Here is a 20,352-nt window from a genome sequence, read left to right as displayed (position 1 = left end):
CAAAACATCAGCGCAGTCCTTGCGTATGTCGTCCTGGTTGCGCAACATCCAAGTCGTTCCCTGACCCAATTTTGACTGGCTTGTCTGCTGACTGGATGTAAAAGCAGCGATGCACTTAATCCCCGCTGGACCGTGTTCAACTAATAGTTTCAAGCGCTGTACTCGGCATGGTCTTCTTTCTTTTTTTTCCGCCTCACATTTGTCTTTGACAGCACTGGTGACAGCGACGTGAGTCATCCCTTTTGTGGGTGAACTCCATGCGTCATCCACGTGGGCTGTGCTCTGGTCCAAATGCGCTTTAGTCTGTGCAACGGCGATTCATGCTGACATGGCATTGATACATTGTTGGAACGCTCTCAAATAGACAGAAAGAGTACAAGAGATCATTCAGGCATGGTTGCATAACATTTTTCCATTCAAGTACAGTGAACTCACACAATCAAGAGGCTTATAGCTGCCTTTAGTTGCCAGAAAAGCACTTTTTTTTCTATTACACAAAGTAAAGGCCTGACTAAATGAAGCTCCTCCCTTTACTTCCACCTAGTTTCTTAGCACCTAGATGCTACAAGATGATGCTGAAAGATTGATAGAGTAAACCTGGCATAGGTGAGTTTTTCAGCTAATAACGCAGGATGGTTTCCACCCCAAAAAAATCGGTGAATGTGTAAATTGCCGAATACAAACGGAAAATATGCATGGTTTCCCGAAACTGTGAAACCTCTGCAGTTGAAACCACTGGGAATTCAATGTCATGCAATGTGAAAACTCAGAATTTGATCTACATTTGCAGGAAAAATGCACGCCTTATGCCGCGCACAAAACATTTGGTATATACCGTGCCGTCGCGTGTGCCATACAGCGCACGATTCAAGAGCTCGGCTAGGCAAGCATCAAAGTTGTACAAATCAACCTAAACTTTGGTGAAAAATATTTCCGTCGAACAAAATTAGACTTGGTATTGTTTCCAATGTCTATATGTTTATTGTCACACGATCTGAAACCTTAGTATAATTTGCCGTTATACAGTATATGACAGCACCAGAAACCTCGGCATCTGGTTCGCAAACAAAAAAAAAGCAACAACCTAAAAATGCACGAGAGCGTCATTTGAGATTCCAAATTGTCCATCGATGCGAATGGGAAGATAAATGCTTGTTGGCCTTCAGTATATGTGTCCTGTGATTGGCTGGCGGCCAGTCAAAAGATGTACCGTACCTCTCCTCCTCTGTTTACGTTTTTCTCCGGCTCCTCCGTCTTCCTCCCGCAATCCAAAAACAGGCATGTTAGTTTCATTAAACCGAAGTGAGTAAATGTGACTCTGACCACTCGTTTGTCAACATGCGCCCTGCATTTGACTGGCGACCAGTCCTGGGTGCGCTCTGCCTCTCCTCCTTGCCGCTCTTTTCACCAATGCAGTATAACTGCATTGTGTGATGCAAAACCAGATAACCAGTCTGCTGCTCAAAACATCCTAACAATTTTTTTTGTTCCAAAGCTCATCATGATGAATGCAGATTTTTTTTCATCCAGCATTGCATTATGTGTCTCTGTGCTCGGCGATAGGCCACAACTCACCCAGGACCCTCATGGGGAGAAGCGCACTTGATGACCTTGTCCTAGGTCTAGATAGATATTTGATGATTTATGAAGTTAAAAAAAAAAAGTTTAAAATCGTCCTCCTTTGTGACAAAGACCCGCCACTTTCCGTGACTATTGACGGGTAATTAGCATTTTCCGAACAATGTGTGAGGCTAAGAATAGCCTCACTCGGCCAAAATGAGCCTTTCTAAGACGCTCTGGTCTAAGGAGGCATTGTGCTCCTGGCCCTGCGGGGTTTTTCTTTGCATCGAGTGTGGCTGAGATTAGCCTGCATTTAGCGCTAAATGGATATGGAAAGGCCTGGCTTGACGAAAAAAGTATAATCAACTTAAATGGGGCTGTTATGCTCTTACGTTGCATATTTCAGACGACTCTGCTTTTCTAATGTTAGCTTGGCAGCGCTCATGATCACGCAACAGCACTTTGTTCTGTTTTCTCTCTCACCCTGCTTTAATATTCATTCATTGCTCAACATATGGGGAGAGTCGAGATTACTTTGGAGACAAGAGTGATTGTTGCGATTGACTATGTGACCAGAAAGCCAACTCTCCATGAATGACAACTGTTGTGGTGTCTTTGTTGGACATTGTGTTTCAGGATGTTGTTTAAAGTAGGGTGTGTGTTTCGGTTGACCCTTGGCGCTTAAAAAAAAAACAAAAAAAACGGTTTGGTCAAGCAGAACATGGAGACAAATGAGTTTTGGGTCGCGCTGTTTGTGTGCATCCATCATCTCTGTGCGTGGTTTAGGGGTTTCCGGGCGACTTTGGAGAGCGAGGACCACCTGGAGCAGACGGAGAACCAGTAGGTCACACGGAATGCAAACCCCACTATTTCACTTTTACATCATCCATGCCGTGTAGGTGGGGAACTTTCCAAAAGAGTATCGTAACTACTGACAACATTATCCCAAAATACAAGTACTGGAATTTAAATAAACAGAAAATGAAAAAAAAAAAAAAACACCCAACGTGGTTACTTTAAGTCTCTTATTTTTCTCCCGGAGCTGTATATGTTAATTTTTGTCATAAAACCTCACTGTATCATCAGCTTCTTGTTGTTGTTTTTTGGTTTGTTTGTTTGTTTGTTTGTTTTTAGGTCTATGCTAACAAGCTAAACTACAGTTGGACCTCTGCTCTGTGAGGCTGGCGTGCTAATCTCCTACATTAAAGAATAAATTAAAAAACGAATTGGGGGGGGGGGGGGACAAATCATTTGTATGGCTGTTTTAAAGCAAGGACTTAGTTTTCAACAAAATATGACAATAGTGCCAAAACACAGCATCACCCTCGATTTATGTTGGCATACTCTATTTTAACAACAATAATCATAGATATTACTGATTAAAACTACAGGTCGAAATATCAAGCATCAGCGGGGGGAAAAAAAGACAAAAGATACATGCAGTTTAGAGGAAGCGCCATTTTGGGAGTTCACCTCTCTGGCTGCACTCACAAACACACAGCCACCTCTCATAAGCATCCCTGAACACTGAGCCACTATTCTCAGCATGTTTGTTTAAAAAAAACATGAGGCAATAACCCCAGAAAAGTGCTTCTTCACCTCACTTGCTCCTTCTGTGTGTCCAGGGCCAGATGGGAGCCCCCGGTCCAAATGGAGTACTCGGACTAATTGTGAGTATTCCCTTTTTGTGTGTCTGTCCCGAAAATGCTGGATTGAAATGAAACAGAAAATGCCTTTGTGAAGGGATGACCGTTTTCTTCCTTAGGTTTACGGCGATAAACATGCTGAAAATATTGGAAGTGGGTGCACTTCGAATTAGATGTGAAAATATTTTAATAGTCAATCAAACACATTTTAGCAGGTTGCAAATAATTTTTTAAGGCACCCGCCCATACACACACACACACACACAAACACCCACCCCAATGGTCACATTATAGTGTGTGATCATCTCTTGTCGCGACCCGTCTTCACCCGTGACCAGTTGCTCCTCCCGGTTTATTCTGGGCCGCCGGCGGTGGCAGCAGGCCTGTAATTGGAGGAGCGTGATTATAGCTCTGTATCCAGCACTTTTTGCCCATTGCGGCATTCGTGTGACCAGACAACGGTTGCACATTTAAATGTATGCAAAACAAACACAAAAAATAAAAATAAAGCACCCAAAAAAAACTTTCATTAACTTTACAGGCCATACAAATGCAGTTAACTACTGTACTGTACTAGTAGCTATTTTGGACTGATTTCTCAATACCCACAAAATGTTGTATTCTATGACAAAATAAGCAGCAAACCAACAATAAGAGAGTAGACTCGCTTCTTTCACCAGGGAAAAAAAAAATTCTATATTTTTTCCTTTCTTTAGTACTCAGCAGGGCGGCCCGGTAGTCCAGTGGTTAGCACGTCGGCTTCACAGTGCAGAGGTACCGGGTTCGATTCCAGCTCCGGCCTCCCTGTGTGGAGTTTGCATGTTCTCCCCGGGCCTGCGTGGGTTTTCTCCGGGTGCTCCGGTTTCCTCCCACATTCCAAAAACATGCATGGCAGGCTGATTGGACGCTCTAAATTGTCCCTAGGTGTGAGTGTGGGCGTGGATGGTTGTTCGTCTCTGTGTGCCCTGCGATTGGCTGGCAACTGATTCAGGGTGTCCCCCGCCTACTGCCCGGAGACGGCTGGGATAGGCTCCAGCACCCCCCGCGACCCTAGTGAGGATCAAGCGGTTCGGAAAATGGATGGATGGATGGATAGTACTCAGCAGTAGAACATCAGTTTTTGGACAAAGAGCGGAGAAAAGGAGCATTTTGTGAAACGGGTCAACCAGATTTGTGACTTTGACGCTAATAACTTGCTATTGTGACATCTCAAGCAATACAAATGTCGGTAAACGGTTAGATTCCAATTGAACATAAACTTCAACAACATTAAATGATTTAATAAAACAAACTTAAAGTAAATCCAGCTAGCTAGCTAGCCAGTCACCTAGCTAGCCATCTGCCGATAAGTGGCTGTTATGCTGTGTTTGTATTATTCCCTTGGAACAATGTAGCCATGAATATGTTTGTCCGTTTATTGGTGACAGGGTGACATGGGACCTGTTGGCGAGATGGGCCTTCCAGGACCCAATGGACTGAAGGTAATCCTCACTCTATCCTGTTTAGAAAGTCTCGGCAGCCTTTATGTTCAATCTACTCAGTGGGACTGCTTGTGATAGTAGGCTTGATGTATTTGTAAATGTGTATTTAAAAATAAATAAATAAATAACTAGGAAAGATTGCCAACTTATGGTTCTGTGTTTCTTCCAGGGGGTACCCGGAAATCCAGGAGAACCAGGACTGAAAGGTGATAAGGTGATCTGAATATTCCTGTTATTGCATGTGATGCGTGTGAATTATTTTTTTTTGTGTCCCCGATTATAGACCTTAAGAGCATGCTTACCCTCAAACACCCTCCACCCACCTTCATCTCCATGCTGAGCTCTAATAAGCAGAAAATATCCAACTGCTACCATCTCCAAATCACAATTTAGCACCTTCTCTGCCTTTTTCTTGTTTAATTTAACATTGCACATTTTACAGCAGTGCTCAGTGCTGCCTTTTGTGGCACAATGTGGTATTACACTACAGGCGCTCAACTCTCCATTCAGCAGTCCCATGAAAAAAAAAAAAAAAACAACGGCTTAAAAACATTTCCATTTCGCAGGAGGTTGATTGGATGGCCCATGGCCAAAATCGTATCTCAAAGGTACCAGATCCGGCCCCCTCGTCATTTGAAGTGATCTTTCACCAAAATCCCCTCTGAACCTAAAGTTTACAATACCGCTATTTTCCATGACTTCAATTTTCATATTCAATTTGTTGTTAAAAACACACAGTGTTTGCAATAATTAAATGCAGGGGCAGTTATGTAAATGTAATAATATGATGAGGTGATTGTACAATTATATGGTTTTCAATCATAACGGCCCTCTGAGGGAAACCATAACTACCGTGCGGCCCATGACCAAAATGAGTCTGACACCCCTGATCTAAACAAACAGCAATGAAATCGTCCCCGGTGGAGGCATCCAGGAGCACATCATTCCGTGAAATCCATGTCTTTGTACAAGACCGAAATAACCGGTATACTTACAGTGTCATTGGACCACGTATGAGATTGAGGTTTGGATGGCAGACAAACCGATGACATCGAAAGTATGTGACTGTTTTGCGACAAAACCAGTCAATCGTACACCAAATGTTCCGCATGTCAGTTTGGGTCATCCATCATCCTGTTCCTCTTGATCTCATCAGGGTGACATCGGGATTCCTGGCGAGCAAGGCGAGATAGGCTTCAAAGGAGACAAGGCAAGCCTTTCAAGTTACTTATGTGCGCTTCATTGTCAACTGCAAATCTGTCAAATCATTTAGTCACAAACCCTGGTGTCCAAGAAAAATCCCACAGACATACCTCTTGCCTTGACTTTTTGTTTTTATTTTACAGGGCATCCAGGGCGCTTCAGGACCACCTGGCCTCCGAGGGAAACCAGGACCCCAGGTTAGTTTGGGATTTTGGCTTACTATTACTACTGCAGTATTCATTACCAAAGTCTCAAATACATTTGGCGGCTTAAAGTCAGTCAAAGCGTGGGCATCATCATCAAAGTTAAATATGATTTAGCACTCTTCTTTTTGAATTGAATACGAGTTTTTTTATTATGAAACATTACGTCTGGTGTGAACGCTGTCATGGAACCAAATCAACCCGTTCAAGACCACCATGGGAGAGTTCCAAACAATCTATGGCACGGTTTGGATGTGGCAAGCCATCTGACTGCTTTTACCACTGGCATTCCTTTTTTCCCTCGTTATAACAAACTCAAGCTCATTTTCCCTATTGCTACAATTCGCTTGGTCAGGTGTGAATAGAGTATTCAAACTCGGGCCAAGTCAGCTGGTTCCAGACCATCTTGGTAGTGTTCCAGACGGACTCCGGAGCAGTTTGATTGTCGCATTATCGCTCCATCTACTCGTGCTTTCATGCTGGCACACGCCCTAACCAGTTCAAACAAAGTCTTGCTTGTTTTCCCCATTAGTTTGATTCATTCAGTCTGGTGTGAATGCAGTAATCGAATTCAGTCCGAATTCAAGACTTTTGCTGTTCCATTGTACTCATTGATCCTGAACTAATCCAAAAACCACTGACCCAGAGTATCAGCTCCTTCCTTCTGTCAGGAGATTTAGAGTCACTCGGAGCAAGGTGAACCATTACATACATGTTTTTATTCCTACATCTATTCATATAAGGAATCCAAATATGTAAGTTAGTGTGCACTGCACTGAATTGATTAGTTCTGCGGGATTGTGTTTTTCATGGGATTGACTGTAAACTGCAGAACCAGTTGAGTGTCCATGACACATTTCCCTTTGGGGACAATAAGGCATATGAAATGAAAATGAAATGAAAGCCCTTTGATGATGTTGGTGGTATCCAGTCGTCCACTCGTCTGCTTTTTCTCCTTTTCCAGGGTAGTGTGGGCGACAAAGGTCCTGATGGCACACCAGGACCAATAGGCCCCGAGGTGCGTGTTTTACCCACACTGCATTGCTGATTTGTGACCGCGACCTAACCAGAATTCTAACCCAGCTTAATTGACCTTGACAGGGTTTCCCTGGCGACATGGGACCCCCGGGAGAGAATGGCCTTGAAGGACCAAAGGTGAGAAAGACCATCATGTGTCGATTGCGACGTGAGAAATGTACCTGTAAAGGTCATCATGCGTTTTAGGCTCACCCTGAAATTTCAAACAAAAGCCCAACGAGTGTTTTTATGTAACCATGTTCATTTTTTTCCACACTTTAAGGGAAAGCTCGGCACAAGAGGTTTACCAGGGCCACGGGGGTTACCTGGCTTTGAGGTAAGCCGTGTCAGCAACAACAGCTTTTCAAATTTGATTCCCTGGCGAAAGATGAAAATGATCTTTTTCCAGGGAGACGAGGGCCCGATCGGGCCTCCGGGACCGACAGGATTTGAGGTGAGTTGTGATCTCATCACATCACTCTTCGAATCTGTGCTTTGGACAACAGTTTTAAATATGGCCGATAATGAGTCCTGTACAAGACCCTTAAACCCTCCAATAGTAACATCATTCTAAAATTTATTTCCACAGTCTAGTTAGCATTGGAAACCTTGCTTTTCATTTGGAATGGGCCCTGACAGTCTGGTGTGACTCAGCCTTTGTTGGTGGTTTTTTTGTTTTTTTTTTTGTGGCCCAATAATTGTTTTGGACTATCTGTCAAAAAAAAAAGGTTTGATTGCATCACACCATTTTAGACAGTACGGCCAGTCAATTTCAATTTCAATAATTTACGATCTTCTGTTTTGGACACAAGGGGGTGATTACTTTCACTACCGTGTTGACTGTGGAGATTTATAGCAAGCGTAAAAAGGATGTTCATGGACGAGAGAGAGAAGTGCCAAAGTGGAGTTGGACGTTGGAAAACTGCCTTCCTTCTCTTGGACATTCTCTCAGTCAGTTGCTTTGATGATCCCACATGGGCTTGCCTTATTTTATTTATTTTTTTGTCCTTTTACATCCTGCCATTTCCACTCAAGCTACCAACACCCCCGACCCCCGCTGAGTCATCCGAGTCGGACCCCCCACCCCCTCGGTCTTCTTTGTGATGGGGGAAGCATAAGATGACTCGAGTGATCTCGGTCCAGGTGGCACAAGCCCCACTTCTCCAACTCAATGGGAGGCCGTTTTGAGCATTTATTTGATATCCTTGATATCCAGCGCGAGATCAGTGTATTTATGCTGAATATCCAATAAATGCTCCTCATCCTAAATCCTTGATGTCGGGTTCTTCAACAGTGCTTCACTTAAGCTGTATTGAACATTAGCCTCATTAGGACCATTTTTCCTGTGTGCAAGAAGACATTGTCATAGTTGTTTTACTCGTGTGGTGAATTAATTTAGATCTCGGATATCCAGCTTGTTTTCTTAGGGTATTCCGATTTCCTCCCACATTTTAAAAAGATGCATGGCGGGTTGATGGAACACTCTAAATTGTCCCTAGGTCTGAGTGTGAGCGCGGATCATTGTTCGTCTGTGTGGGCCCTGCGATTGGCCCCGCCTACTGCCCGAAGACAGCTGGGATAGACTCCAGCGCGCCCCGCGACCCTTGTGATAAGTGGATTGGAAAATGGATGAGCTTAACGTTCTACTAGTAGGCTTAAAGTGGCACTCGTAGTGGGAAAACTTTCTTGTAAGATAGTATCTGCCAGTGCACTGAATTGTCTTACTTGTGAGGATAAAGAGTACCTCAAACTGGACATCGAGGATAGCAAATAAATGCCTGACGACTTCCTCACACCTCCACATGCCACACACCTCATCGAACAGCTGATTTTATTTTTGTTTATTTTTTTCTCAGTTCACTACAGTCGAGTAAGTTATGACACCAAATCTCTCTCTTTTTTTTTTTTTAATTGACTGTGTGCTCCAGGCGGATTAGATTAAATGTGTCATGACATGAGAGCAGCTCATCGGTCTGGAGTCAAATCCTGGAATCCCTGAGTCATTTCATTCAGAGGAGTTACGGCTGGTAAAAAAGCACTTAGTTCCCCTCTTAACCTCAGGAATGATTGTCAAGAACATAACAGTCGGCAAAAAACACCTTCACGTGGTGCCAAAAGCGAGACGGGGCCGTGTTACCTGCGCAGACGGCAACATCTGCCGACTTACCGCAAACTGTCAGCGCCAGTGATTCAGCGCCCTTGTGTGTTTATTTCTACCCGGAATGTGCCGAGACGCTTAATGTTGTGTCCCGTTTAGGGTCGACTGGGCGGAAAAGGATTCCTCGGGAAAGTCGGGCCTGAAGGAGCGAAGGTGTGAACCTTTTCGTTGTCATTTCCAAACCAAAAGTTTTCAACAGGTCTTTGCATGTGTTTAATGGAGTGTGTGCTTGCTTTGTGCAGGGAGAGACTGGCATCACGGGAAAAGTTGGCGCCATGGGAGAAAGAGTAGGAAACTTTGCCCGACTGCACACTTTTCACACATTGGCCAGTCGTGACCTGAAAACTATGCAAAAAACAAAATTGTTGTATATTTAAAACAACCACAAGTTCGTTTAGCTTAATGCTAGCAGACAGTGCAAAACGCCATCCGCTGGCTAACAAAACAAGCACCGATGCTTGACTTTTTAAGCAAGGGATATTCAAACACCTACTGTAGACAGACACGAACAAGACTCACAGGCATATATTCTTTAGCCTCTGTGAAGATAGTCTCAGCTCCTCCATCAAGGTGATTAGTCTATCTCCATGTGCCGTAGAGTCACATCTATGTTAGATTGCCCCCAGGTGGCCATGACAGACAGACCGGAGGGAGCAGCATAATTTTCATAAAATAGAAGCAATATTCTGACCGAAGCAACTGTTTTCATATGCATTTTTTGTCAGGGCTTGGTGGGTTTCATCGGACCTGTGGGCGAGGTGGGAATGGCTGGAGAGAAGGTAACTTTCCGTGTGGATACTGAGAAAAACAACACCGTTCTTAACAAAGGCAACTTTATTTCCTCTGGACCTCAACGCTGTACTTTTGTGTTCTTAGGGGGACCGTGGCACGATGGGTCTTCCCGGACCACCTGGGGAGAAAGGCTCAGATGTAAGTCACAGAGCTGTTTTGTTTTTATTGGGGGGGGGGGGGGGGGGGTAGTGCTCGAAGGGCATCCCCAATTAAAATACTTGGGCTATTCCCATGGGAATACTAGACCTTGATGTTTTGGATGAAGGAAGTAAGAAGACATTGGACCATCTCCTCTTAAAAGCTCTCTCATCCAGCTGTTGGAAAACTCTCCAACAACCGTGACTGATCACTTCCAATGACTTTTCCTCATGCATTCTATTCATGCAAGCAGGAAGTACTCATTGAAAAAGTCCAACAGGGATTTACCCATGAAAAAACTCACATGTCACCTGTGCCCTCGTCCTACAAGTGGACACTTTGGCCAGTAATACATTCAGTTCCAAATCTGCCCGTGATAGTTTTACACCTCACACATGCTTTAAACACATTTAACAAATTTCTTAAAACACATTTTTTATAGTATACTTTTTGCTGACGCAGCTCGCCCAAAAAGAGAGCTTAGTGTGATTGCTACAAGTTGTTTATTTGTCAATGCCAGTTAAAGTTTATGATCAAATTTACACATAAATTGAAAGAGAATTTAAAATTGAGTACTTAAACACCAAACTTTTTCACTCAACTAGGGAACCTTTGCCGTCCCAATTGTGGCTGTAAACGCCGTCACACCAGGTACTGTGGCACAATCCCCTGATGTTATATGCAATGACGAGATCCATGACATTACGTTGTCGTCATCTACGATTTTTACTCTGGTAAATTGGAAATGTCTTGTGAATTTGCCCCACCACAGAGGACACTGCCAGTTTGAATGATTGAAAAAAATCGGCAAGTATAAAAATTTGAAGCTTTGATCATGAAAGTTCAAGCCTCTGTGCTCGCTTTCAAACGCAGTAGCTGAATGAGCAAAACCACATCCCACTTTTCGTCTAACATCTTTCTTCTACCGACACATCCCACCATGTTTGAGCCACCAAAATATATCTACTTTAAGCCTCCATGCAATGGCGAGACGCTTTAGGTCATTGTGGGCCTTTCCAGGACGCGACGAGAGGTGCTAGCCACCAGTTAGCTCGCAAGCTAACAGGCTTGGGTCTTGTAATCAAAACGAAGTAGCTTACAATTGTGCCGGATAATCGCTGATGCATCAATTTGTTTTTGCGCAGGGTCACCCAGGGACACCAGGGGAGGTTGGGCCTTCAGGACCACTAGGAAGACCAGTAAGTTGTCACCTGTTTGCTAATTGTGTTGCTAGGGAAAGCCGTTGGAGCATTGATTGCATATGCTTGACATCCATTTTGTTTCCTTAGCTTCATGTACTAGTATGCTCTTTGTACTTACGTGTTTAGTGAGTTGAATAAAAACATTTCCTTAAATAAATGTCAAAGAATAAACAGCTCTTAAAGATTACATGTAAATGCATTGTACTTTAAAGTTAAATGCAGCTGAACTGTACTTAAAAAAAAAAATCTTACTGCAATTAGCCATTCTATTAGCACCATCGTCATTCTACTAGTGGGCTGAATTGTATCACTAAGTAAGGACAAACTAGTACTAGAACTAGTCCATAGACCTAAAGCTGGTTATAGCAAATGCATAAACGCCTTTCCATCTTGTTAGTCCATTTCAGTTTGATCTCTAGTCACAACTGGATCAGAACCATAGACCTGCTAATAGCTGTCGAGCTACGGAGAAAATTTTAAAATTACGGTTGCCATTGGTCTATCCGCTCCCCAAAACGTCTTTCGTGACGCTCTGCGGCCAAACTTGATCAGGCAACCTCCCGCGCTGAACCCGTTTTACCCTGCTGTCACTCCAAATCAAAACACCAACGACTAATTAGAAGCCCCCCAAGCCCTCATCACCTTGGCCTCTGCTCGGGCCCACTCGGAGCACTCGTGCGTCGGTTGCGGCGGGAGGTCATCGAGCCACCAAAGCAAATATAAACACAGAGCAGGGGGCACGCAGCGAGGTGGGATTCCATCACATGGCCGTTTAATTGGTGTGAGTGACACATCTAACAACAAACCCCGAGGTCACGCTGCTTCCCCCCCTGCTTCGCTTTGTGCTTCAGGGTCAGCGTGCAGGGCGGTCTCTGTGTGCTGTGTCAATGTGAACCTTTGTTTTGTCTTTCTTCCGCTTATTCACTTTTTTATTTTGTTTTGCTTTTCAGGGAGCCCCTGGGGCGGCAGGGCCCGCAGGTAGCAGAGGAACCAAAGGCTTGCGGGTTCGTTCCATTCATGTTTTTTTTTCTTGCTTTGCTTGGATTGTCTGACCTCAAATTTGTGTATAAAAAGGGTGACATGAGTTCGAAATTCCTCATTCCCCTTCAAAATGGTAACATGTTTCTTTACATCCTCCTAGACATTTTAAACACATTACATTTTTGAAACACCCTTTTTCAAGTATTCCTTATCATTATTTCAGTCAATAATTTCATCAAACCAAAGTCCGCTATCCTAATGCTAGCATTAAATGCAAATTGCCTTTGATAGCTCGACGACAATTTGCATAGACAACACTGTATTCATAAACCTGTAAACAACTTTACTTTAATACACGTGAAGCAGCAACACATCCAAACAGCGCCCGCAGCAACACTCGATTATTCTCTCTGCTCTGTATGAACAGTGACCATCGCTTAATTGAGGACCATCTTTACATCTTCTTGCTTCTAATTATTCTGCATCTCTTCCAGTAGACCTCATTGCTGTCCCTCATGTTGCGGCACAACATGTAAAACTCGAAATTCAGACTTGCCTGCACTGTAGTGGATGCACATGTTGATGTTATATGACACCCTATGACACCGTTTTATGATCAGTGGGTTAAAAAAAAAAAAAAAAAAGGAGAGACTTTTTTTTAAGTCATTACTCGTTATGACTGCTCGAGAGACCCCTACACAGGCCCGCACTTCTCACAAGCGCGTCACATGCCAAAAACTATGACTACACGGCGCAGGGTGTAAATCGGCGACGAATGATGGATTCCCACATACGCCGCTCGGCACGCGCCCAACAGCGCACACATGCGTGCTACTGTACTGAACTTGGAAGGGGGGAGGGGGGGGGGGTGAACCCAAACTTTGCAGTCAATTTGAACCACAGAGCATGTCAAATGAGACCCTAGACAAGCCCTCAACATTTGTCAAATTGTTTCAAATATTTCAGTCCAGATTTTTACAGGAGACATATTTGTCCCTACATGCACGATTGGATTTTGCATGTTAATCATGCATTGATGTGAAATAAGGTCATCTGGAATGGATTCAAAATCTCATTCTGACTTGATTAGACATGACAAGGGATCAATTCATCCCCACGTTTATCTGGATTTCCCATCTTAAGTCTCGATTGCACAATTTCTAAATATGAATCGGCTCTAGATTCAATGTGATTTGGCATTTACAGTCTCTAGCGTTGCATTCAAACAAAAAAAAAACTAATTCAAACTGGATTTGTTTTGAAAAAACGCACGGCGACGTGTTTAATGTTTCATTTGTTGCCAAATGTGCTGATCTGAATCAGACCCAAATCACAACAAGAAGCTAAATGGCAACATTCACAACAGGTGTTTCATCCATGAATGGCCCGACGCATTTCCTGCTTCAATTCGAATTGGCAGTTAAGTCGTCTTCTTCATCGTACCGTTCACATTTTGACATCGTGAGACTATGACGGCACCTAACAACTAAGCAACAGTGCAAGGCCTAACTTTAAAGGTCAAATTAAGTTCACCTATTAAGGTCATTCAGTTTAGCATTTTAGGTTCATCCTGAAATTTCACCCCAAAGCCCAATATCCCCAAACTCTTTCGTGAGCGGATTTCGATATTTTCCCCTGTGACACAGGCTAATCAGGGTATGTAAACACTAGCACCATGCAGCAGGTACCCCAGACAGGAATGTTAACCGGCTTTCTACCTAGAATACAGTAATAGGCTTACGGTACTCGGAGCCTTGCGGAACCTTGCGGGGGCGATCACCCAACTAACTGCGCCTGGTCGTCATCCAATCTTCCCCGCCGGTGGGACGGTTTCTTGAAAACAATCAGATTTCCAATTCATCCTCAGCATTTTTCCATCCTCTTAAATGGTTGGTCAGTGCAAAACGTTGACAAGAAAAACAAGTTTAGATCACTCTGACACACATTGATGCATTTCATAATCTGCATCTCTGGACTAAGTGTGATACATTTCGTTTCAAGTATGATCTACATGGCACAGTTAGCGTGTTGGTGTGTGTTGATGGTTTCTATAATTGCTACACGATGCGGTGAATGAAGTCCCCTCTGAGGTCACAGGTACCAAATGTGCACCTCTGGCTGCATTACAGTGACATCTATTGGTGAAGTGACACATGCTTTCTGTGCTTTCAGGGAGCAGCGGGGCCTGACGGTCCAATTGGAGAGACGGGGTCAGAGGGCAAGAAGGTAAAAACGGCCAAGTTATTAGTTGGAGAGTCTTCACGCCGTCCTCCATTGTGGAAATGCGCTGTTAAAGACGGTGGGTTGGGGGTCATAAATCATGTTCCTTCTCCTCGCTGCAGGGTCCAGACGGTCCTCCAGGAAAAATTGGCTTCCCCGGACCCCAGGTGAGAAGGCACCCCGGGGCGTGTCCACATTTCCTTTCATTTGCTGTCTGAATGATATTCCTCAGGGGAGTGAAGAGGGTCAAATGATTTGGAATGCGCGCACAAGCAAACTGACGAGTGTTCCGTTCAGGAGGGGTCGTATCGATTTACAGGCATGAGTACAGAGTGCACTTTGGGGCAGGAAACCTGGAGGCATACAGCCTGTCCTGTCATATTGATAGCATTAATGTCGCCATTTTTTCCTAAAATGGGTCAATTGGAATGTATTCATACAGTCACGTATCTTGTTCAATAATTAGGGAATTGATTCATTCGAAACAAATGCAATAAAACAATTTCACACATAAATATAACACTTCAACACAAATGAAAATACTCATGTTAGATACATTTGAGTTCACGTTTTTTGCTAACTATGGGTAGCTACGATGCTTCAGTGCAGAAGAAACTGGTCAGCCATAAAGATAAGATCGTGTGCAGGTCAATTTCTGCCTATTCCATAAAAAAAAAAAATCAAACTTAATCAAACAATTCAGCTTAAGGGAAAAAAGAAAGTTTGTTACTTGTGATTGGTCAAATGTTTGTTCAAATTTGTGTTGGGTTTTTTTGTGTGTATATGTGTGGGTTGCTTTTTTAATTATTTTTTTATTTGTTTATTTTTTATGATTCTTCACAGGGTAAAATCGGGGAGTCGGGGGAAACCGGGCTGAAAGGATTTCCTGTGAGCTTCCACAACACTACAGAGCAACATCTTGTGGGCCATTTTATGGATTGAAAACATTCATGATTATTATTTTTATTTTTTTTTGTTACTTTTCCATCACAAGGGTATCCAAGGGCCATCAGGGTCACCGGGCGACAAGGGAATTGCGGGCGAGCAGGTACAAGCTTTGCTATGTTCTTCAAGCTTCGAGCTCTTATTGTTGCACTTTTTCTTTTTCTTTTTTTTCAGGCTCTAAAATGTCATATTAAAGCCGCTCTTAAATCATCGTACGTTTCCTCTCCTTTTTAGGACCATATTTAGTCACTTTATTGGCTTTTCCCTGGCAGTGAACGACCTCCTTCCCCTTTCACTGTGCACTTTCGCTCCAAACCTTACTTTACAACTGGTTTAGATTTTAGTACTTGAAAAAAAAAAAACACTCACAAATTGTCTGCTCCATTCAAGGCTTCTTGTAGACTATCCAAAGAAAAAAACTGAAATTATACAACATGCTTGCTAAAAAAAATATGGACGGTAATTTTGTGCCAAAATTAAATGAATAAAGCCAATTAAATGTGTTTAAAAAGTGAAATGAATCAGTAAATTGTCCATTTTGAAGATGAGCAATGGACATTAGACATGAAAATGGTACATTTTGCCGCTACTAGGTTGGTTAGTAAATGACTGTCCTTGTCGTTCCCCAGGGGCCACTCGGGCCGCCGGGCACTCTGGGACTGTTGGGAGAAATTGGCCAAAAGGTGAGCGCAATCACACTTCACGGAATTCAGTTCAATGGTTTATTTCACACTCAAGGTTCATTAAAGACGCACAGTAGGGGGGTAAACGTCAAAAATAAGTACTCATCTAAAGTGCAGTACTGAAAATATTGTATTTGTACTGAATTAGTTCTCACCACTGTGTGTGTGTTTCTGCCCATGAGGGACCTCCTGGTAGCGTGGGAGAACCAGGACTGCCAGGCGAGCCAGGAGAGAAGGTAACCTTGCGTTACTTTTGTTGTTTGAAACTTTTTTAATGGTATTTTGAATATTCGAAGAGAAAAATATTGTGTGTATGTATGTGGGTGTGTGTGAGACAGGGAGCCATCGGTGCAGACGGGAACATCGGAGAGCAGGGACTCGTTGGCCCTCGGGTATGTTTGTCAGCAGCAAGGAATGTCACCAGTACTACATACTTTATCACGACAAACTTGAAAGCCGAAGTGAAGTCTAAATTCTCTTTGCAATATTATGTTTTGTGTTCCCCACTAGTCGAAACACGGTATACTGATTAATATTGCGTTTGTGGAATAGAAAAAAAAAAGCTGGAAAATCCAGCGCATTTTTAGCTATCTCAGGATGTTGACATTTTGTCCTGTACTGCCACCTGCTGCCGACTGAAATTGATATCACAAAGACCGCGGGCTCACCTGTTTACTGCGTTTCGTCATGTGATGTTCACACTCTAAGGAATTTTGACGTCAATTTCAGTCGGCAGTAGGTGGCAGTAGTTTACATGTTCCATGACAGAATTTTAACTAAACTGAGATATTTTACACATTTTGCTCATCCTTCTGCAATTCTTGACTGATTTGAACTGTTCCAATGGTTAGCTGTTCCTTCCACCTCTTGTGGTTTTAGGACAGTATGTTTATTGGCTTGCTGCTTTCCTTATTTTTTTACGCCCTATTTAAAGAATGGTACAACGTAATAATTTGTTGCGAATTATTTTGCGGGCCCACAGTTTAAGCAGCTCTGCCTGAAAATGTACTTATATGTTGTGGCTGGACAGGGTGAGCCAGGCTTGGAGGGGGAGGCTGGTCCTGCTGGTCCTGATGGAACTAAGGTAACTGGAATGGAAAAGACAACACCTGACCATTGACATGTATATCTATTGATGCCAACTCCTAAATAGTGCCCTGTGTTCATGCCAGGGTGAAAAAGGCGACATGGGTCAGGAGGGCGACAACGGTGAAAAAGGCGAAACTGGTTTAAAGGGAAAAGAAGGCCTCCCCGGTAGTCCTGGAATCCCTGGTGTCAGAGTAAGAGAGTTTCTGGTTGTCTGAATCTGCTTAACATCCTTGAAAATAAATCCACCTCTTTATTTTTCAGGGCCAAGAGGGCAAATGTGGTAAAATTGGAGAAAGAGGCAAACTTGGTCCAAAGGTTAGTCAACATCTTGTTCCATGTTGAGAACAATTGTGTCATGTTGATTTGTAAGGTCAGGATACCTTTTTAATCACAACTACCTCAACTCAGGCTAGAATTCTACTGCAGATCCAACTGCCCAATTACAATTTAATGGCTAAATAGTTTGGGGGTTTTTTGCATTCCAAACCCCAACGCACAAACAATAAATATCTGCAAATTTGACCTTCCGCGTACTTTAAACACATTTCATACCTAACATGCCTAAAGTTATTCAAAAACACTCACCATTCAAAAACACACTAAAAAGTTGTTGGCATGTATTTTAGGGCGCCAAAGGTCACCAAGGCCACCTTGGGGAGACCGGGACAGTGGGCAAGATTGGACCGCAGGGCAGCGTCGGGCCCAAAGGCTCCAGAGGGACCATCGGACACGTGGTAAAATACATCTCCTCTCCCATTGCTTCATGACTACATTTCGACAATACAATATCTTGTTTGAACGCGTGTATGGATTGTTGTCTCTTTTAGGGAGCTCCAGGCCGAATGGGTCAACAGGGGGAAACAGGTCTTTCAGGTTATGAGGTATGTTTGCCCTGGAATAATATTCTCCATCAATATATATAGTAAATTGCTCCATTAGGGAAAGAGCATTTATTCTATATCCTTGATATCCGGTTTAAAGTCCCTGTAAAAGTACATTCAGGACTGGTTGTCTTCAGGTGCTCTGACATTTCATGGCAAACAGTCCATTCTATGGCTACATGTTGTAAAATGAATAAAGACATTTAATTGGATTTAGGCCGTTGGGCCTGCAGTGTAAATCCAGCCGACCTTTGTTAAACACTATCCATTCTAATAGCTAGCTGTTTCTTCTGCCCACTGTTGCAGGGCCATCAGGGATCTTCTGGCCCAATGGGGCGTCCAGGACCAAAAGGTGAAAAGGTACACCTCAACTCTCTCTATGTACCACTTGTTGTTCGACTTCTGTATGCGGCGTCGTCGTGTCGCTCAGCATTTTGCCTGTTTTGTGCACAACCCAGGGCGAGCAGGGGGATGACGGCAAAACCGAGGGTCCTCTTGGTCCTCCAGGTGACATAGTAAGTCACGCCCTGACTTACGTACCACGTTTGACGTTGAAGCTGGCAGCAAATTGGATGCGTTTTTGACTCACTACCCCACATCGTTCTCGCAGGGTCCTCCGGGCGACAGGGGAGAGAGGGGGGAACCGGGCGACCCGGGCTACAAAGTAAGAATTCTCCCTCCAGAGGGCAATTGTCTACACATTCAACCAATATTCAAATCAAAAGTGGGCCTATGCAATAACAATGATTCCCAATCACGAGAGGTCATCAGGTGGGCATTGTTTTGACAGGGTCAAGTTGGTGTGGATGGAGAACGAGGCCGAGCTGGTGCTCCCGGACTTCCTGTGAGTACGTCACCACATGTTTGACTTATTATGACGCCCAATCATAGCAAGTCTACCATTATATGCAGGGACATCCTGGCCCGCGAGGCATTCAAGGACCTAAAGGGGCCAAAGGAGATCAAGTAAGTTGAGATTCATCTTGTCGTTAGCATTGACTTAAGAGTTTTACTTGTTACGTGAACAAGCTTGTAACTCAATTTAATAAGGACCGGCCCCCCCCCCCTAAAAGAAATATTGTTGCCTATAGACGCCACAGGATGGCGGCAAAAGCATCTTTATTTTTATTTATTTTTATTTTTTTAGAAAGTGTTTTTAAAAAAAAAACAATTTTTTTTTTACATTTCTAATATAGGCTCCTCCCCTCACCTCTGATTTTGTATGTCCTAGTTTTCATGTGATCCAGTTTTGTTTTTTCCCCATCTAAATTTTGTCATGGGTAGCAAACAAAAATACACGAGACTTGCCCATTCGGAATGCGTGTTCATGTGTTTCTTTAGTTGCATCTAAAGGGTTTAATTCTCTGTGTAACACATCCTGTCAAAATTAAGACCTTCAAAATAAAAGCATGCAGTATAAGAAAGCAGTACAGAGGTGCATTTATTTTCAAAGGCCTGACTTTTAACAGAATTTTATGACTCAACCAAGCGCCATGTCGTATCTCTTAATAATTCAAGGCACTGCTGTATTCTTTTTTTTAAATCACATTGATTTAAGCAATGTTTCTTCTTTTAAAGGGTCAAAAAGGCAAGAGGGGTCAAACGGGTGCAAAAGGAACCAGAGGAACAGAGGTAGGTCAGATTCACATGTCATTTTCCTAAGACTTGGTCAACTTTGAACGTGTCATCTCATCTGTTCACATCTGCAGGGGGCAGGCGGTCCTATCGGGCCCAGAGGTGTGGTGGGCAGAGAGGGACATGAGGGAGTACCCGGGATGGACGGAAAGCCAGGAATTGATGGAACTAAAGGCATGCCGGTAATATTGGTTTTTAAAGATGCAAAAACACCTTTAAATGCACAAAATGTAGATGCTTTTGTCAACATCGAAGACAATTTTGGGACTTCAGTTTAAGTTCAATAACTGCAATTGTGTCCAGGGAGAGCATGGAAATGATGGGGAGACTGGCCTCCCAGGCAAAGCTGGCTCTCGTGGCAAAACCGGTGTTACAGGACTACCAGGAGATCAGGGGGCCTTTGGACCAAAGGTAAGACCTTGGGATTCCGCTAACCGTTTTGCCCTCAAAATAGACATACAATTGTATCTTGACTTATTAGTTAATCAACTTGTGATTTTTTTCCCCCATTTACAAAC

The 20,352-nt window shown here is 43.4% G+C and overlaps 1 protein-coding gene across 1 annotated transcript in view; it reads left to right on the top strand.

The window, feature by feature from the left end:
- The window catches only part of LOC147192017 (uncharacterized), a 53,349-nt gene that overhangs the window by 28,696 nt on the left and 4,301 nt on the right, over positions 1 to 20,352 (top strand). Inside the window, exons 13-48 of the mRNA XM_086135562.1 lie at positions 2,347 to 2,400; positions 3,186 to 3,230; positions 4,634 to 4,687; positions 4,857 to 4,901; positions 5,844 to 5,897; positions 6,034 to 6,087; positions 7,058 to 7,111; positions 7,195 to 7,248; positions 7,394 to 7,447; positions 7,520 to 7,564; positions 9,368 to 9,421; positions 9,511 to 9,555; positions 9,994 to 10,047; positions 10,145 to 10,198; positions 11,344 to 11,397; positions 12,351 to 12,404; positions 14,554 to 14,607; positions 14,724 to 14,768; positions 15,445 to 15,489; positions 15,596 to 15,649; positions 16,176 to 16,229; positions 16,412 to 16,465; positions 16,568 to 16,621; positions 17,260 to 17,313; positions 17,402 to 17,509; positions 17,580 to 17,633; positions 17,945 to 18,052; positions 18,146 to 18,199; positions 18,506 to 18,559; positions 18,658 to 18,714; positions 18,810 to 18,863; positions 18,990 to 19,043; positions 19,112 to 19,165; positions 19,778 to 19,831; positions 19,909 to 20,016; positions 20,138 to 20,245. Of these exons, the coding sequence (XP_085991688.1) occupies positions 2,347 to 2,400; positions 3,186 to 3,230; positions 4,634 to 4,687; positions 4,857 to 4,901; positions 5,844 to 5,897; positions 6,034 to 6,087; positions 7,058 to 7,111; positions 7,195 to 7,248; positions 7,394 to 7,447; positions 7,520 to 7,564; positions 9,368 to 9,421; positions 9,511 to 9,555; positions 9,994 to 10,047; positions 10,145 to 10,198; positions 11,344 to 11,397; positions 12,351 to 12,404; positions 14,554 to 14,607; positions 14,724 to 14,768; positions 15,445 to 15,489; positions 15,596 to 15,649; positions 16,176 to 16,229; positions 16,412 to 16,465; positions 16,568 to 16,621; positions 17,260 to 17,313; positions 17,402 to 17,509; positions 17,580 to 17,633; positions 17,945 to 18,052; positions 18,146 to 18,199; positions 18,506 to 18,559; positions 18,658 to 18,714; positions 18,810 to 18,863; positions 18,990 to 19,043; positions 19,112 to 19,165; positions 19,778 to 19,831; positions 19,909 to 20,016; positions 20,138 to 20,245 (2,109 nt within the window). The remainder of the gene's footprint in view (positions 1 to 2,346; positions 2,401 to 3,185; positions 3,231 to 4,633; positions 4,688 to 4,856; positions 4,902 to 5,843; positions 5,898 to 6,033; positions 6,088 to 7,057; positions 7,112 to 7,194; positions 7,249 to 7,393; positions 7,448 to 7,519; positions 7,565 to 9,367; positions 9,422 to 9,510; positions 9,556 to 9,993; positions 10,048 to 10,144; positions 10,199 to 11,343; positions 11,398 to 12,350; positions 12,405 to 14,553; positions 14,608 to 14,723; positions 14,769 to 15,444; positions 15,490 to 15,595; positions 15,650 to 16,175; positions 16,230 to 16,411; positions 16,466 to 16,567; positions 16,622 to 17,259; positions 17,314 to 17,401; positions 17,510 to 17,579; positions 17,634 to 17,944; positions 18,053 to 18,145; positions 18,200 to 18,505; positions 18,560 to 18,657; positions 18,715 to 18,809; positions 18,864 to 18,989; positions 19,044 to 19,111; positions 19,166 to 19,777; positions 19,832 to 19,908; positions 20,017 to 20,137; positions 20,246 to 20,352) is intronic.

The sequence above is a fragment of the Hippocampus guttulatus genome, chromosome 17 (genome assembly GCF_054856545.1).
Source record: "Hippocampus guttulatus isolate MCC_2025c chromosome 17, RoL_Hgut_1.0, whole genome shotgun sequence".
In the NCBI taxonomy this organism is placed as follows: domain Eukaryota; kingdom Metazoa; phylum Chordata; class Actinopteri; order Syngnathiformes; family Syngnathidae; genus Hippocampus; species Hippocampus guttulatus.
The sequence above is the reverse complement of the archived record's forward strand: the minus strand, read 5'-3'. Positions and strand labels throughout refer to the sequence as shown.